Source organism: Diabrotica virgifera, chromosome 1 (assembly GCF_917563875.1).
Source record: "Diabrotica virgifera virgifera chromosome 1, PGI_DIABVI_V3a".
Taxonomy (NCBI): domain Eukaryota; kingdom Metazoa; phylum Arthropoda; class Insecta; order Coleoptera; family Chrysomelidae; genus Diabrotica; species Diabrotica virgifera.
Genome location: NC_065443.1, coordinates 293,922,529 through 293,942,842, shown reverse-complemented (window position 1 = coordinate 293,942,842; position 20,314 = coordinate 293,922,529). Strand labels below are relative to the sequence as shown.

The 20,314-nt window shown below is 31.8% G+C and overlaps 1 protein-coding gene across 1 annotated transcript in view; it reads right to left on the bottom strand.

The window, feature by feature from the left end:
* Positions 1-19,101, bottom strand: part of LOC114324227 (nipped-B-like protein A) — a 73,577-nt gene extending 54,476 nt beyond the window's left edge. Inside the window, exons 1-5 of the mRNA XM_028272011.2 lie at positions 18,975-19,101; positions 18,171-18,355; positions 11,738-12,045; positions 679-830; positions 179-607 (exon numbers count right to left, since the gene is read on the bottom strand). Of these exons, the coding sequence (XP_028127812.2) occupies positions 179-607; positions 679-830; positions 11,738-12,045; positions 18,171-18,310 (1,029 nt within the window). The 5' untranslated portion in view covers positions 18,311-18,355; positions 18,975-19,101. The remainder of the gene's footprint in view (positions 1-178; positions 608-678; positions 831-11,737; positions 12,046-18,170; positions 18,356-18,974) is intronic.
* Positions 19,102-20,314: the final 1,213 nt, after the last annotated feature.

The following is a 20,314-nucleotide window of genomic DNA, read 5'->3' as shown; positions in this document are numbered from 1 at the left end:
CTGGCAACTGAAAGTCAAAGTTTTCAACCTAATAGAAATATTAAAATAAAAATATTGAAAAATATTCCTAAAATATATTTAATTGAAAACTTATTGGACCAATTTCCTCCATGGTTTCTAAAAATACTTTGACTAATATATTTTCTTAAAATTTTAAATATAAAACTAGCATATTTACCTTAGTGACAAGATTCATGCTAGCTATTTGTAAATTCTGCACGTTCTTCGCCCAAAACGTAGCAGCACCTATGGAGAAGGCAAGAAAGATGGCCGTTTCATCTAATGTCAGAAAGTCGATTAATTCCGCTATTAAATAGACTAGTTCGGTGATTTTGACACCCAAGAGAATTAAACATTTCTCGGAGATTAGCTTCGAATCTTGATTATTCTTTTTAGTTTTGTTTTCTGCTGAATACGTGGGATCAACTGCCGGGAGAATTGTATTCGTAATATTATGATTTATGTACTGCATGATTCGATGTATGACTTCTTCCAAATAAACGCGTTTCGGCATGTTTTTGGAAGTCATTATGTACATACATATTAGACAAGCATCTGCGGTTGCTAGTACTCGTTCTATTGATAGTCTAAATAATTGAAGATCCTTCTGAAATAAAAAGAATATACTAAAGAATAATCCCAGGGATAAACGGGATTTGACTGTATTTTAATACTCACGTTGGAGAGGGGTGATATTTTTGTTCCTACTTTAATGTTTGCTTCCAATAAATTTAATAGTTTTACTAATTTTTCTACGTTAATTTTATTTGTATTACCAATATGGTTAAGTCCAGCTGCTTCTTGATATAGAGTCATTAATATTTGGTTATCTGAAAGATATTTAAAAAATTTTGAACTGTTGTATAGAAGTAGAAGAAAATATTCAAGTACATACACAAAAAGAGTTTCAACAGAAGGAAAGAAGAATATAAGGACAACAAAACAAGCATAGAAATATAAGTGAAAACGTAAGTCAACAATTTAATATCGAAAACAGATTCCAAAGAAACAGCAGTACATGGCAAACAAAGCCAGGAAGAAATAATGATCACTGCACACACAGGGGAAACCACAGGAACAGAGGCACAACAGGAGCATATTTCGCAACGAGCGAATAAGAAAGAAACAAATATAGTGCCGCAAATATACTTTTCGTGGCCCGCTCCACGAATAAAAGCGAATCATTTAGAAATTAATGGATTAAATTACATTAAGTGGATGGGTACATATTTTCGGCTGTAATGCTATTCAAATGGGGAATCATTTTTTTTTCGAATCCTGAGAAAACTAATAAGTATTTTTGAAAAATTTAAACGCCGAATGAAAGATTACGTTCTTACCGACGGACGAAAGTCCCTGAAAACTTCTATAATGTTTATTTTAATAAATTACAGGGATGAAAAGCTAAGAGAAAATGTAGTGTGATTTTTAATTTCAAATATCTCATTCAAAAGAAACTTTTTATTAATTTTAAGAGACTTTCGGCCCTCGATGATAATTTAGTCTTTCATTCTGCGTTTAAATTTTTAAAAAATATTTATTAGTTTTTTCAGGATTCGAAAAAAATGGACACCACATCCGTGGTGATATTTTTCAAATTGAACATTCGCTATATTTGTCATACAACGCACTGAGTCAAATAGAATATGATGACAAGACACAGTGACAGTTTTAAATATTTGACATGGCATCGGGAATATTTTGAGTTGTTGATTAAATAATATTGAGAGTGTATTTGATAAATAATTGGAAGCACCACGTCGGAGGAATTCCTCATTGACACCGGACTTAGACAAGGAGATCCTCTCGCCTTCCTCTAAGGAAAGCTCAGCCACAACTGACAAATGGATTTGCAGCCCAAGGATCAAAAATACTATTAGCCTTTGCGGATGACGTGGACACAATTGCACAATCCACCAGAGATGTAAAAGAAGTTTTCACCCTATTCGAGAACGGAGCCAAGGAAGTTGGTCTTAAGGTCAACGAGGACAAGACCAAGTACATGATGGTTACGAAGAACCCAAGACCAAGGGTTAGAAAAAACGTAACAATTAATGAATACAATTTTGAAGTCGTCAAAGAATTTAAGTACCTGGGAGCGATCACAACATCTGAAAATAACTATGAAAAGGACGTGGCAGCCAGGATCATTGCAGGAAACAAGGCATATTACTCATTAAGGACCCTACTTAAATCAAAAATACTCTCAAGGCCAGCAAAAATAAGAGTATATAAGACAATAATTCGTCCCACAATAACGTATGGAAGCGAAACATGGACTCTGAATCAGCGGGAAACAACAAAATTACTGGTACTTAAAAGAAAGATACTGCGGACTATCTATGGGCCTTGTAGAGAAGAGACAACAGGAGAATGGAGAAGAATAATGCACTTCAGACAATATAAGGAAATAAAAACATAGTACGCTACATTAAAGCAAACAGAATACGATGGGCGGGTCACGTACTAAGATCAAATGACGAAAGACTTCTAAACGGCCACATTCTGGGAAAGGCCCGATGGAAATAGGTCAGTTGGTCGCCCAAGAAAGAGATGGAAGGACGCAGTAGCCAGTGATCTACGCAAAATGGGAGTACAGCAATGGGAAATAGCTGCTCAGGACCGACAACAATGGAGGAAATAGTAAACGAGGCCAAGACTCACATAGAGTTGTAGAGCCAAATGATGATAATGATGATTTGATAAATGATTGATTTAAGACGTGAACTTATTAAAAAGTTATTTATTGTTTCTTTTTATGGAAGATCCAAGCAGAGAATACATCATGATATATTCTGTGATCCAAGTATTTTTTTGTTAAAGATGTTCAAAATTGTAAGCGTTCCATAGTAACAATATTATATTAAAAAATCACTTTAACACTTTTACTCTTTTTTAGATTGTACACATATATTATTACAATCGAATAAGTACACAGTTAGTGAAAAAAAATTTTCACATTTATTAACTGAATTAATAATTTGCAATTATACAAATAACAGTTATCCAAGAACATTCACATTCACAATAACAGTTATCCAGAACATGCACATCTCTTTGAAGTTAATAATGACATTGTCAAGTAGAATGACATTCTAGTAATGTTTACATATCCATACCAGTGTGAATTTTACTACACGTAATTTGCCGTGTAAAGACAGAAAAAGTAGGGATGGCTGTAAAATATTTGCGAATTATGTTCCGATGGCCTTAATGTCAATCATAAAGAAGAACATATGAAATTCTAATAGACGGATGCATTAATCAGCGTACAGTCCGTACGCAATTACAAAAAATTCTTGAATTAATTTTAAATCAAATATATCACATAATTATTGTGAAGTGGATAATACAACAAAACAAATTAATATTTAATGTAAATAAATAAAAACATTAGAAATAGAAGACAAAAATCAAGTTGTAATCTTACGTTAAAGTAAATAATAAAAACAATAAATATAATATCCTTTTTCTCATGATCATCTTTCAGTGCGACACAGTTTTTCGATTTCTTTCTAACGCATTAAATTGTATGTGACAGAAAAAAAGGCACGTCCGTGATTACAGACATTTACAACATTTATTCTAGTTATTCTAGTTGTCGATAGATGGCGCCATAATAAAAAAAATAATTTTTTTGAATTAGATAATAATATTACAAATATAATCTGTATAATTTATAAGACTATACAAATCAAAGAAAATACCATTTTATAAATGCAAGAAACACATTTGATTTGTTTTTATTCCAAATTGAAAATAAAATGTGACAACTGTCAGATTTAACTAAAATGTCATATTAGAATAAATGTCATAAATGTGTATTATCACGGACTTACCCTTTTTCCTATCATTTGTTACGCACTGAAAAATGCTCATGAAAAGGACAATAAAACAAATACTTATAGTAAAGAATAAAAACAAATCTGAAGTATCAATACCGCAACTGTCAAATAAAACTGTCACCTTTGTCCGATCGTAGTTAGAGTGTAATCCGAACAAGTGGGCTTTATAAAAACGCTTTATATTCCACTATACAAATTAAATAAAACAAGTTAGGGTATGTTTCTTTAAATTTAGATTAATAGATATCTTTTAATTGCTTCTACGCATAAACATATAATAAAATATGTCTAGTGGCTGTAATTCCAGTGTACTCAGTACTCAGATAAACGATTCTAAAAAGGAACACACCTACCACTTAAATATTTCGTGTTGGTATCACGTAACGCCACGTGCTACGACGCGGATGACATGCAACAGTATCTATATTGTACGGACTGTACTATTCGAAGAACCTTTGGACGATAGACAAGAGATAAATAAACAAATTTTGTAACCCAATTAAATATGTAGCTTAATAAAGCTAAAGCTAGATAATAATGCAGGATTATTATTAGTTTTGATATAATTAAAAACTTACAATATTTTATGATAATGCCACCATACAGATAAAGCTGGACGGAAGCACAAAAACGAGTCTCATAAAACTAAATTGGGGAGTAAGACAAGGAGGAGACACCATTTCTAGAACCAGAACTATCATTTATTAAAAAAAGGTGTATGGGCCATTCCATTTCAAATCACTCAATTTTGGAGCAAAAAAAATTTTGGACCTCCGATTTGTCTGAAAATTGGTATATAGCTTCTACGGGACGTAAAAATAAGATATTTAAGGTCAAAAAATTTTCTTCTTCATTTTTTCTCAAAATGTTATTTTATGCGATTTTACAGTGATTTGGTGTTTATTTATACAAATTTGCATTTTCTATCGTAAAGTGTCAATGGAAAACATAATATTTTAATAGAAGGGACTCAAAAATGTCATTATATGGCATTATAACAAGTTACTTTGATTCAAAACAAGCTTTTGATCAAATTTTATAGTGTAGAAAACGTAGAAATACCGTTTTTTACATTTTTCTCCATTCCCAAAATACGTCATATTTGATTTGGCTGAAAATTTGCCCACAGATAGACAAAACATAGGACTTTAAGTGGTGAGAAGGATTTGAATTATATTACAATACCAAAAAAGTTACATGCAATATTATAGTCAAAAATATAGGCGTCTACTGTAAGTACAATTAACTCGAAAATATCGACCTCACCACAAAAATTGTTAAAAAGAAATTGCAATAATTGTAAATATGATTTATTTGGAACAAGATGGCTGCTAACGTAACGGAGGAATTCATTCGTGATTTTAAATTTAGGCTACTATTGACTCCCCTAAAGATCAGAAAAATAAAATTTTGGGCAGCTATCCCGACTGGACTAATATATACTTTTGAGTCTGATATTTACTGCATGTAGCTTTTTTGGTATTGTAATATAATTCAAATCCTTCTAACCACTTAAAGTCCTATCTTTTGGCTATATGTGGGAAAATTTTCAGCCAAATCGATGATAATGTATTTTGGGAATGGAGGAAAATGCAGAAAACGGTATTTTAACGTTTTTTACACTATAAAATTTGATCAAAAACTTCTTTTGATTCAAAATAACTTGTTATAATGCCATATAATGACATTTTTCAGTCCTTTCTATTAAAATATTATGTTTTTCATCGATACTTTACCACAGAAAATGCAAATTTGTTTAAATAAACACCAAATCACTGTAAAATCGCATAAAATAACAGTATGAGAAAAAAAGAAGAAGATTTTTTGACCTTAAATATCTTATTTTTACGTCCCGCAGAAGCTATATACCAATTTTCAGACAAATCGGAGATCCAAAATTTTTTGCCTGAGTGATTTGACATGGAATGTACCGTATAACACAAGCATACGACATACTACCAGTTTCTACCCATGGCTTGGATGCCGTATCATATATACTCTGGGCTTTTTTAGCAAAATACAAGGAAAAGTTATTTACCAGCAATTTTATTGCTAGAATCAAATCTTATGATTGTATATATTAATAATATAGGTATGAAAAGTCCGCAGATAGTGTGCTACTTTTTTTATAAACAAAATGGCGCCCGAAAATCGTGTTTTTTCAATTTTTGCTCTATAACTCAAAAGATCTTAACTTTACACCAAAAACACCCAAATAAAAATTCACCGTAATTAAATTCTGCATAAAGATGTGTTTTTCCCAATTTACTTTGACGAAATTTTTTCCCGGAAAATGAGGGTTTCCAACAAAATCTTTAATTTTCAACTAAAATTTTAAATAAGTTTACCAATAATTAAATAATTTGATAGTATAAAAGCTCTTTTTGTATAGATTTTGTAATTCCAGAAGCCGATGGAAATTGAATAAACAGTTGAGCAACAACTGAATTGTTAATTAAAAATTTACGGGCGCTATAATAACCACAATAATTGTGATACATAAGAGTAGCTATGATTTTTTTTATAAAAAGACACTGTACCTATCTAATTTACTTTACATAATTGAAATTGGACTATTTAGGCAGCCTCAGGAATATTTTAAAATTATAAATAATTTTTGGCTTATAAACAAATAGAATATCTCGGGAAATATTAAACTAAATTAAATTATGAAAACGGTGTTGGAAAACAAGCGACAGAATGCTTCTTTTAAAAGAAAAAACGTTTAATTCTGATGAGTGGTTCCTGAGATACAACCGGTCAAAATTGACCGGCATTTACGGCAAAGATATAAATAATAGGATCATAATTTTCGAACCATCACCTTTTTATTTTTGTCCTCTTTCTCCACACCAATTTTCATATCTTTAAAATAATCATAACATATATTATTATAATAAAAATTATCGATATTACAAGTGAAAATTGCCAAAAATAGCAAAATTCCAATCAAAAATTAGGTTGGAGAAAATGTAATCTCAAAGTTCAAAATCGGTATACGTTAAAAAAATGCATTCATTCTTTTTTTGTTCCCAAGTAACTCGAGTAGAGCCATCTAACTAACGCATTATTAAATGCCAAACTTGCTTTTGTTTTGTTATAATAGATTAAGTTGTTTATAAGAAAAGAAGACTACATATTTTTCCAGTTTTTAGATAAACTTACTACAAGTGTACCTTTTAACGTTAAAAATACAAATATTCTCATTTGAAAGCTGTATAATTATTTAAACAATCTTTATTTGAACAAATTTAAAAAATTTGTTATAATAAATAAATTAATTTATTATAACAAAACAAAAAGTTTGACATTTAATAATGCGTTAGTTAGATGGCTCTACTCGAGTTACTTGGGAACAAAAGAAGAATGAAGAAAATTGCTCCATGGGAAGCCGAAAAAATACATTTTTTAACGTATACCGATTTTGAACTTTGAGATTACATTTTCTCCAACCTAATTTTTGTCAATTTTCACTAGTAATATCGGTAGTTTTTAATGAAATAATATATGGTATGAGTATTTTAAAAATATGAAAATTTGTGTAGAGACAGAGGACCGAAATAAAAAGATGACGGTTCAAAAATTATGATCCTACTGTTTATATCTTTGCCGTAAATGCCATTCAACTTTGACCGGTTGTATCTCAGGAACCACTTATCATAATTAAACGTTTTTCTTTTAAAAGAAGCGTTCTGCCATATTTTTCCAATACTGTTTTCATGATTTAATTTTATTTAATATTTCCCGAGATACTCTATTTGATTATAAGACAAAAAAGTATTTATAATTTTAAAATATTCCTGAGGCCGTTTAAAGAGTCTAATTTCAATTCTGTAACGTATTTTAGATAGGTACAGTGTCCTTTTATTTAAAAATCGTAGTTATTCTTATGTATCATAATTATTGTGGTTATTATAGCGACCGTAAATTTTTAATTAACAATTCAATTGTTGCTAAACTGTTCAGTCACTTTCCATCGGCTGCTGGAATTATAATTTATACGAAAAGAGCTTTTATATTACCAAATTATTTAATTATTAATAAACAATTACTTATCTAAAATTTTAGTTGAAAATTAAAGATTTTGTTGGAAAAATCCGCATTTTCCGAGGAAAATTTTCATCGAAGTAAATCGGGAGAAACATGTCTCTATGCAGAATTTAATTACGGTGAATTTTTATTTGAGTGTTTTTAGTGTAAAGTTAAAATCTTTGGAGTTATAGAGCAATAATTGAAAACAACAAGATTTTCGGGCGCCATTTTGTTTATAAAAAAGTAGCACACTGTCTGCGGACTTTGCATACCTACATTATTAATATATACAATCATAAGATTTGATTGCAGCAATAAAATTGCTGGTAAATAACTTTTACCAAAAATGGCCTATTCTCCGATATAATCTGCCCATACTAATACCAGGAAATTTGCTAAAAACTTAAGACAACGCAAATGGCAATGGAATGAAACATGCTTGGAATATCACTGGAAGACAAGATTAGAAACACGGAGATTAGACGTAGAACGAAGATCAGCGATATCGTGGAAGAAATTAGAAAAGCCAAATGACGCTGGACCACGCTGGTCACATGGCCAAATATGATGATAACAGGTGGACATGGGGAATTCTAGAATGGAAACCAAGGAAGACGACAAGAAGCATGGGAAGACCTGAAAAGAGATGGGTAGACGACATAAGAGCAGTGGGAAGTATTTTTGTTGTCAGTACAGGAAGGCAGCCTACACCATGGACAGATGCTATCAGATGGATTATAGTGTAGGAAACAAAGGTTGAACCTTGCAAAATGGACACAAGTCCGGTTTTATTTTTTTTCTGGTATATCAAGGGGTGCTTATTATAAGACTAACTTTTTCTGAAAAAATTTCGCCCCGGAACCTCCCTTTTCACCCCTTTAAAGGGGGTAATTTGTGGTTTTTGCGGAACGTAGCCCTTCCTGTAACTTTTACAAAAAATTTCTTTTATAGAAATATGAAGAGGACTATATTTTCTACGATCTATTTCCGACACCATCTCTCTATCATCCACCGTTTAGCGGGGGTGGCGCCCTAAAGTTGACAAGTTTTTAAAAAAGATGTTTTTAAAAAAAATTTATTTTTCCCTAACTGTAACGGAAATTAAGAAAAAATCTTGCGGCAATTATTCACAAATAATTGACTGATTTTTTGGTATAGGTTTCACTTAAGGGTAATTGCCCTTTTTTTAATTACAGGGTGTTACATTTTAAAAAACCTCTTTTTATACCATCTGAACCGTTTATGCTAGAGTAAAAAGACTTTCAGCGATTACCCATGTACTGGTGCTATTTACAAATTTGTATAATGCACCCCCATTTTTTCCCCGGAACCACCCCAAAAAAAGAAGAATTAATAAATAAATTGATTTTCTTGGAATCCTTCACACACAATGCCCTTTATTAATATGCTTCACATATCATTTTGTGCACGTTATTATTACCCATGCATGGACACTAAAAGCAATTTCCTAGTGCAACCGCTGTAGCAAAAAAAAAATATATAAAATGGGGGGTTGAAATTTTTTTTTGTTTTTTGCTTTTTGATCCATATGGGCATATGCTTCATCAACAGTGCTTTTCAAAAATATATATGGTTATTGCAACATCTCTGCGAAAACCACCCCTATCCTTGAAAATATACTGCAGAAACTACCCCTATCCCTTGGCGAGCATGTTTTTACGATTTTCTCATTACCTATGTATTCTTTTTAAACAAAACTTATACAAGGTTAAAGACCACTATTTACTCTAAAAATTATGTCCTATTCATTTTTTCGTATAAGCAACCGTTACGGCACAGTGGCGCCGTAAACCTCATATATGCTTTGGCGGGCTCCAGTTTTTGTTTTTTTTTTCGTCATCTGTTCGTTTTATTGATAAAGTACTTATGCAAAATAAAACAACACAGTGTAACCTACAAATTATGACTTATGCACATTTTACATTCTTTGCTCCCCAAAGCCACAGTGGTGGCCCAAAATAAATTTTTGCATATTTTCGCCACCTACATGCATTTTATTGCATTAATGCTACCTTAACAGCACAAAATTTACCCTTAGGTGGTTGCTACGCAGTGGCGGATCCAGGGAGGGGTGATGGGGGTGATCACCTCCCCCCTCTCAAACCAAGTGATATTATATTCAAAGATTATAAAAATATTCATTTATTTTTATAGAAATTTAACCAATTGGCACCCCCCTCTTAACTATGCTGGATCCGCCACTGTCGATTAAGCATAAAAAGTCATTCTTATAAAAATAATATTAATATAATATAAGTATTTCTATAAAAATAAATGAATATTTTTATAATCTTCAAATATAATATCACTTGGTTTGAGAGGAGTGGGGGGTGATCGCCCCCATCACCCCTCTCTGGATCCGCCACTGCTTAGCGACCACTTAGGGGTGAATATTGTGCTATTAAGGTAGCATTAACGCAATAAAATGCGTGTAGGTAGCGAAAATATGAAAAAATTTATTTTGGGCCACCACTGTAGCTTTGGGGAGCAAAGAATGTAAAATGTGCATAGGCCATGATTTGTAGGTTACACTGTGTTGTTTTATTTTACATAAATACTTTATCAATAAAACAAACAGATGACGAAAAAATAAACAAAAACTGGAGCCCGTCAAAGCATATATGAGGTTTACGGCGCCACTGTGCCGTAACGGTTGCTTAAACGAAAAAAATGAATAGGACCTAATTTTTAGAGTAAATAGTGGTCTTTAACCTTGTATAAGTTTTGTTTAATAAAAATGAATAGGTAATGAGAAAATCGTAAAAACATGCTGGATAAGGTATAGGGGTAGTTTCTGCAGTATATTTTCAAGGATAGGGGTGGTTTGCGCAGGGATGTTGCAATAACCATATATATTTTTGAAAAGCACTATTGATGAAGCATATGCCCATATGGATCAAAAAGCAAAAAACAAAAAAAAAATTTCAACCCCCCATTTTATTTATTGTTTTTGGCTACAGGGGTTGCACTAGGAAATCGCTTTTAGTGTCCATGCATGGGTAATAATAACTTGCACAAAATGATATATGAAGCATATTAATGAAGGGCATTGTGTGTGAAGGATTCCAAGAAAATCACTTTATTTATTAATTCTTCTTTTTTTTTGGGTGTTTCCGGGGAAAAAATGGGGGTGCATTATACAAATTTGTAAATAACACCAGTACATCGGTAATCGCTGAAAGTCTTTTTACTCTAGCATAAACGGTTCAGATGGTATAAAAAGGGGTTTTTTAAAATGTAACACCCTGTAATTAAAAAAAGGGCAATTACCCTTAAGTGAAACCTATACCAAAAAATCAATCATCTATTTGTGAATAATTTCCGCAGCATTTCTTTTTAATTTCCGTTACAGTTAGGGAAAAATATATATTTTTTAAAAACATCTTTTTTAAAAACTTGTCAACTTTGGGGCGCCACCCTTGCTAAACGGTGGATGATAGAGAGATGCTGTCGGAAATAAATCGTAGAAAATATAGTCCTCTTCATATTTCTATAGAAGAAATTTTTTATAAAAGGTACAGGAAGGGCTACGTTCTGCAAAAACCATAAATTACCCCCTTTAAAGGGGTGAAAAGGGGGGTTCCGGGGCGAAATTTTTTCAGAAAAAGTTAGTCTTATAATAAGCACCCCTTGATATGCCAGAAAAAAAATAAAACCGGACTTGTGTCCATTTTGCAAGGTTCAACCTCTGTTTCCTACACTATTAGTAAAAACTGGCAACAATCAGCACAAAACCGTGAAGTGTGAAAAATGGGGAGGACCTATGGGGAGACCTATGTCCAGCAGTGGACGTAAATTGGTTGGATGATATGATGATGATGAATATTTTGTTGACTTACCAATATCTGCAGTACCATTACTCTCGCATTTACTAACCACACAATCTATATGCTTTCTAAAACTTTCACAAACATTTGAATTTATCATTTGCTTTTTTGGCTGTAACTTCAAGTTTTGTTCTTTTATTTGCTGCAAAGAACTAAAAATATCAAGTTTCTCAATCTTCTTTTTTGTATCCAGTTCTGTTTTTGCTATGTCAGATTTTCTCTGCTTCTTTATTCCAGCTAATGCTGGAAATTTACCTGATCCGTTTTCAAGAAGGATCATACTCTCTTTAGCAGTTCTTTTTGTTCCTGTAGTTTGTTGTCTGAAAAAAATTAGCCGTAAAGTTAGTAGTTTTTTATAGAAAAGATGTTAAAATAAAAAAAATAAAAATTGATAAAATAACCGTCGCCCTACACAAAACTGACGCCTATGACCGGTACTAGAAATTCGCAATTGATAGAGTCGATTTATTTCTGGAAGATAAACAGGTGTACCTGTACCTACTAGTTTTCGTTTTTCTAAATAGAAGTGTTTGGGAGCTATTTAAAAAAAAACTAATTACAAAACGCTATCTTTAAAGAGCTCTAGCTCCATTAGAAACCATTTTCGGACTATAGTCAGTCCCACCTTGACTTAACAGTATAGGGAACATAGGCAATGCAGTCCTTACGAGATAGTCCTGTCGTCAGGGGGGTACAACGGCCTCCTTAATTCAGATGGACTTACCTAAGTTTTTTATGTATTTTGACCCGTAAAACACGAATTTTTTGGGTAACAGTTGATCGAGATGTCGATAAGATTGTTATAAACAAAGAACTTGAGAAATTACATAACAGCGATTTTTCGCAAAACAAAACATTTTTTTGTATTTTTTTGGGTGATTCTCAGCAAAAAATGGTCTTACAAGTTTTTTCGTAGGATGCATAGTTTTCAAGATAAACGCGGTTGAACTTTCAAAAAATCGAAAAAGTGCAATTTTGGAACTGGAATAACTTTTGATTAAAAAATAAAATAGCAATTCTGCTAACTGCATTTGAAAGTTCAAGTCAAATTACATCAGTTTTGATTATTTGCATTGCTAAAAATTAAGTTTTTATTTGTTAAACAAAGCCATAAACACATAGTGTTTCCCGTGCCCAATGCATGCGCTTTAATGTACGTAATCTACGTATAAATTGTCTGTATGCGCGCCTACTCGTTCGATTTCAAATGAGAAATGCATTGAAAATATCATTCAATCACTATGTGCTTATTGCTTTGTTTAACAATAAAAAAATAATTTCTAGCAATGAAAGTAATCAAAACCGATAGAATTTGACTTGAACTTTCAAATGCGGTAAGCCGAATTGCTATTTTATTTTTCAATCAAAAGTTATTCGGGTTGAAAAATTGCAATTTTTCGATTATTTAAAAGTTCAACGGCGTTTATGTCGAAAACTATGCATCCTACGAAAAAACTTGTAAAAACATTTTTTGCTAGAATGACCCAATAAATACAAAAAAATGTTTCGTTTTGTGAAAAATCCCTGTTATGTGATTCCTTAAGTTCTCTGTTTATAACAATCTTATCCACATCCGAATCGGCTGTTACCCAAAAAATTCGTATTCTACGGGTCAAAATACATAAAAAAAACTTGGGTAAGTCCATCTGAATTAAGGAGGCCGTTGTACCCCCACTGCCGACAGGACTAAGAGTTTTTAGAGCGGTGATGCCGATTTTATCAAAAAGAATTTGTAATCGAACATTAGTGAGATTAAATTAAAACTATTTAGAAAGATATTCTACCATTTTAGGATTCGTATGCGTTTAAGTTTATTTGATATACTATAGTTATTACACATATATGATCGCCAAAAAGGAAGCGAAAGTAGCAGTAGCAAAAGCTAAAGCAGAAGCGTATTCAAACCTATACATGCCTATACGATCAACTTAATACCAGGGAAGGCGAAGCAAAGATTTATAAAATAGCCAAACAGAGAGCAAAGAAAACAAGAGATTTTAATCAGATTAGATGTATCCGAGATGAAAATAATAAAATACTAATTCACGAAAAGGATGTCAAAAAGAGATGGAGAAAGTATTTTGACAGTTTATTAAATGAAGAATTTGACAGACAGTCTGTGGAGTTAACGGAGACAGTAACAACAATGGTTACCAGAATAACAAACGAGGAAGTGGCTCAAGCGCTTCAAAAAATAAAGAAAGGAAAAGCAGTCGGACCAGACGATATTCCTGGGGAAGTATGGAGAGCATTGGGAGAGACAGGAATAAGTTGGCTAGCAGGTCTATTTAATAGAATTATGGAAGTTGGACAAATGCCAGACGAATGGAGAAGCAGTATATTAGTACCTGTCTACAAAAACAAGGGAGACATACAACAATGCACAAACTACAGGGCTATAAAACTACTTAGCCACACTATGAAAATATGGGAGAGAATAATTGATAGACGAATACGTGAAGAAACCGAAATATCCGATAATCAATTTGGCTTTATGCAGGGCAGATCAACAACAGATGCAATTTTCATTGTAAGGCAACTGATGGAAAAATACAGGAATAAAGAGACCAACGCACATATGGTATTCATTGATCTTGAGAAAGCATATGATAGAGTTCCTCGAGAGATTCTGTGGTGGGCACTCAATAAGAAAGGAGTGCCTGGCGAATATGTAAAGATTGTGAGAGATATGTATGAGGGAGTAATGACTAGTGTTAGGACAGGTGTGGGTGAGACTGATAAATTTCAGGTGAAAGTAGGAGTGCACCAAGGCTCGGTGATTAGTCCTTATTTATTCTCATTAGTTTTGGACCAGATAACAGCGAAACTACAGGGTAGTATTCCATGGTGCCTAATGTATGCTGATGATGTAGTGTTAATAGGAAATAGTGAAAGAGACTTAAAACAAAAACTGGAACAGTGGAGACAAGCTCTGGAGGAAAAAGGTTTAAAACTTAGTAGGACAAAAACAGAGTATTTGGAATGTTAATTTAAAGATGGAGTTACTACAAATAAAATGGTATCTTTGGATGGTGAAATGATTGTGAAAAGCAATAGTTTTAAGTAACTAGGATCGGTATTACAGAGTAATGGAGAAATAGATGGAGATGCATGCAGTAGAATTAGGGCTGGATGGATGAAGTCTAAAGAAGCGAGTGGTGTGTTGTGTGACAGAAAAATTCCAATGAAGCTGAAGAGAAAATTCTATAAAACAGCCATAAGACCGGCTATGATGCACGGAACTGAATGTTGGGCAGTGAAAAAGAAAGAGGAACAACGAATGCATGTGGCGGAAATGAGAATGCTTAGATGGATGAGTGGAGTTACAAAGAAGGATAAAATTAGAAATGAGTATATTAGGGGAAGTCTAGGTGTGGCAACAATTGATGCCAAAATGAGAAAGCATAGGTTAAGATGGTTTAGTCATGTTCAACGTCGAGACGTTAATCACCCAATATGAAGAATAGCTGAAGTGCAGATTCCTGGAAGGAGTAGGAGAGGAAGGCCAAAGAAGACCTGGGGGGACACGATAAGGCAGGACATGTTGGTAAAGGGGATTAACATTGCTATGACCCAAGATAGAGTTGTGTGGAGAAATGCAATTAGGGAAGCCGACCCCGCATAGGGATAAGGCAAAGAGAATGATGATGATGATAGTTATTGCACATATGAATCCTAAAATTGAAGATTGCCTTTCTAAAACAGTTTTAATTTAATCGCTCTAATGTTCGATTACAAATCCTCTTTGATAAAATCGGTATCACTGGGCTAAAAACTCTTATAAGGACTGCATTGCCTATGTTCCCTATACTGTAAAGTCAAGGTGGGACGGACTATACAGTGCTAGTCAAAAGTCCGTACCCCCCCTCTTATCTTTTGAACGGTTATAGCTATAATAGTGAAATTTGGAGGGAGGAAATAAACGGACGTAAGCTTCTTAACTAGTCATGACAGGTGACGTAATAGTGACAGATGATGTTACAGAGCCACTGTGGCCGATAATTTTAAATGGGACCTTATGGGAAGTGATACCTCGTTTGAAAGGTATTCAAAATACCTATTCAGTCGTACTAACTTTTCTGAGTTTAAGTTGATTTTGATTTTGGTGAATAAATTAAATAAATATAATATTGTAGTTTCGCATCTAATTAATAAAAATTCAAATGTCCGCCTATGGTTTTTTTGTCGAAAAAGTTGACGTTTTTCAATTTTATAGTAGTATTTACGTCAACGTCAACCTTTTTGACAAGTTATCATAGGAAGAATTTTGAATTTTTATTAATTAAATGCGAAACTACAATTTTATATTTATTTTATTTATTCATCAAAATTAGCTTAAACAAACAAAATTAGTATGACTGAATAGGTATTTTCAATACCTTTTAAACGAGGTGTCACTTGCCATAAGGTCCCATTTAAAATTATTTGTCACAGTGGCGCTGTAAAGTCATCTGTCACTATTACGTCACCTGTCATAACTAGTTAAGAAGCTTATGTCCCTTTATTTCCTCCCTCCAAATTTCACTATTAAAAGTATAACCGTTCAAAAGATACGAGGGGAGGTACGGACTTTTGACTAGCACTGTATATGAATTGGGTTAAATTATCTTAAAATTATCTCCGTTCTACGTTTGTCGGGAGAGTTTCTGGACACCCTGTATATAGCTCCATTCCCAGAGTGAATTAAAATTATATTATTAATATAACTTGATATAATATACAGTGTGTTCCCGAAAATAGTGCGTTCCTTATAGGTATAGGTAGAAGGCACAATGTAGACCAAAAAAGTCTTATAACATTTTTTTCTAAATTGATCCGTTTGTCCAAAAAACGAAAATACATTTTGATATGCAAATTGCTGGCAACAACGCGCAACTCAAAAATCTAAAGATTAAAAAAGTAGGTTTGTAGGTCAGCTGCATCTGGTAGGTAAAATAATGTAAATATCCACCAAACCATATCCATTATTTTGCAGGTAGTTACCTAAGATGTCAACAACCCCAAAAATCACACCTCAAAGTAAATAAACAAGGGGTTTTTAGGTTAAATCTCCACAGTCACAGCAAGTTCTTCTAGGCTACGCTGCCATGTCATTCAAATTTATGAAAATAAAAATTCAGTTATAATATGGAGAACAATGTAATTTTTTTCTTGGAAACGGTTAAACTTTAGAAAAAATATTATAGGACTTTTTTGTTCTAAATTGTGTATTATATCCATACCTTAAAGGAACGCACTATTTTCGGAGACACCCTATATAGAGTCATATAAGAATATAATAATATACAGTATGTCCCTGTAAGTTGTATCCATATGGAAAACTTTTTTATTATTAACTTTCTGAAAAAAAGTTATTCTTCATAAAAAGCTCTGCATGGTCCAAAACCTAAGATTTAACCATCAAATATCAAATTTTTTGAATATTATACGAGGTATGTCAAAAAGTTTGAATTTGACTCAAGAATAAAGTAGCTTTATTTTTCACAATATTGAGAATTGCTATTATGAAAAGTTGTTTGGAATTAAAAACTATATTCTAATATGCAATTACATCTTTCTAATTGGAAAAATGTTTTTTTTTTTAACTAATATTATATTTATTTCAATTTTGATAACTCTTTTATTTTACGAAAAAAAGTTATTCTTAATAAAAAGTTCTGGATGGTCTAAAACCTAAAATACAACCATCTTATATCAAATTTTATCAATTTTATACGAGGTATGTCAAAAAAGATAAATTTAGATCAAAAGTAAAATATTTTTGTAGTTCAGAATATTTCAATTAGAATAGTTTTTAATTCTAAATAACTTTTCATAATAACAATTTTCGGTATTGTGAAAAATAAACGTATTTTACTCTTGAGCGAAATTCATATTTTTTGACATACCTCGTATAAAATTGATAAAATTTGATATAAGATGGTTGTATTTTAGATTTTAGATCATGCAAAACTTTTTATTAAGAATCACTTTTTTTCGTAAAATCAATTATAAAAGAGTTATCTGAATTGAAATATCTGAAAATAATGTTAATCCATAATTTTTCAAAAAAAAATTTTTTTCAATTAGAAGGATGTAATTGCATACTAGAATATAGTTTTTAGTTAAAAACATCTTTTCATAATGGGGATTTTCAATCTTGTGAAAAATAAAGCTACTTTTGAGTGAAATTCAAACTTTTTGACATACCTCGTATAATATTCAAAAAATTTGATATTTGATGGTTAAATCTTAGGTTTTGGACCATGCAGAGCTTTTTATGAAGAATAACTTTTTTCGCAAAGTTAATAATGAAAAAGTTTTCCATATGAATACAACTTACAGTTTACAGGGACATACTGTATATAAGAATATATTTATAAGGTATATATAAGAATAAGATATCTCGAAGATTAATAATAAATTAATTAAATAAATAAATAGAAAATAAACACAAAACACTCACCTAGGAGCTGAAGGCGTTTTGAATTCAATCTCTTTTTTCTTATCGATCCCATTGTATTTATCTTGGCTAGACCTAGTTGTGCCCGGTCTTAAAATTTTACGAATCACTTGTGTAAATTGTTTGTCGTCTGCCGATGGCATTTCTAATTACACAGATGATTTTTTGATAAAAATCCAGTAAATATCCTGAAAATAAAGAAAAATATATATATTTGACAACATTGTAGTCCAAAATTAAGGTGATAATTGCAATTGTCCAATTTAGAATACATCCATGTGTATCCTGCTTAATTCCGTTTATACATTAAAAGACAGCCATGGGATTATAACACCAATTTTTTGCATATAAATTTTTATTATCAATGGAATCAAAATGTATCAAATATTTACATTCAGAAAATACATTAAAAAACTGTTTTATGTACAGGTCGTAAATATTATTATTCTTTCAGTTTACCGTTCTTATTTTTAATTTTCCTTCAAAGTTACCTAATTGATAATTTCATTTTCATATACCCTACAGATGCAGTAGATATTACTGTGTAACGATATTGGCCAATTTTCAATTAATTTTAAACAAATCATTTAAAATAATAAGTATGTAATAATAGTAGACAATACTTACTACGAATATACAAGAATTGGATTACTATTTAGTAAAATCACATAAACAAAAATAATATGTTATTTTACTCATATAATGTACCTAAATTTTTGAGTGCAATATAATAAATAAGGCCTGCATAAAACTAATAAGCTATATTGTCAGATCATTTAAAATAAGCATAAAGAATATAATACTTACAATTTGTACACTTTTTTATGTTCTATTTCTGCAAAATACGATTGTTTTTTCAATAATATAACCAACGAATATAACACAAAAATTAAAATTTCATAATAATATTTGACATGACTAAAATACAAATGTCACGAGCCAGCCCGACGACCGACGAATAATGTCTACGTCATATCATTGGCGAGGCTGATTTTAAATTTAGAAGGGCGCAGTTGTAATTAAAAATGTAAATATTATTTATTTGATTATTGTAAAATTAATTTTATCGTTTAAAGATTTCATAATAAAAACATTCAAATGGGCAAGTTTACAATCAGCTCTTCCACTATAAATTAGTATTATTTTACCTATGATTATTTGACAGTTAGATTTTAGTTGCATAAGCCTATTTATAGGTGGATTAAAAGAAAAGATAAAGGAATGATACTTGCCATACTAAGTAGGTACATACCTGGGTTCGAATCTTCTCAAGGTAGAAATCTTTTTAATTTAATTAATTATTATAATAGTTAATTAACATGAACTGTTGAATAAAATATTGCCAAAAAAAGATATACCTACTTTATAAAAACGAAGTGTTTTATTTTATTTGAATCAAAAATATTTTATCCTAGTATTTTCCACTTGGTTTAAACGAGTTTATTAATGGTAGAGGGGCCTAAGCGGGGATTTTTGAGTTACTCGAGCGGGTCAGATTATCACATGGGGAGAAACCTTGTACCCTGTAAATGTATTCCGACAATATTATTATATTGGATCTTAATACAGGGGAGTTCGTTAAGGGGGGGGGGCGAAAACAAAAATATATCCTTAGAAAAACCTAAATCGTCAGATTAAGATAAGGTAAGTTAAATACATGCAGAACAGTATATATTTGAAAATCTGACGGTTTGAAGGTAAGGTTGTAAGGTATAATCTGAGGTAAGGAAATGGGTGAGTCACAAAGTTTCACAAGAAAAAAGCGTGTTCAATATTTTTCAAAAATCTATCACTATGATACCCAACACGACCCCGCATGGAGAGAGGTTGGGGAAAATTTAAAATTTTAAATAGGAACCCCGCGATATTTCGCGAAATAAACATCAGATCGAAAAACTGCAAAATACACGTGTTCAATATTTTTGAAAAATCTATCGAATGACACCAAACACGACTGCCCACGGAGGTGGGGTGGGGGGTTACTTTAACATCTTAAATAGGAGTCTTTTCAAAAGTAACTTTTATTCAAAACATTTTTTCGAATTATGGATAGATGGCGCTATAATCGGAAACAACGATTGTTGGAAATGTAAAATTAAATTAAAAAATGGAAAGTCCCCACTTACAGTTGAGTCCAGGAATCTTTA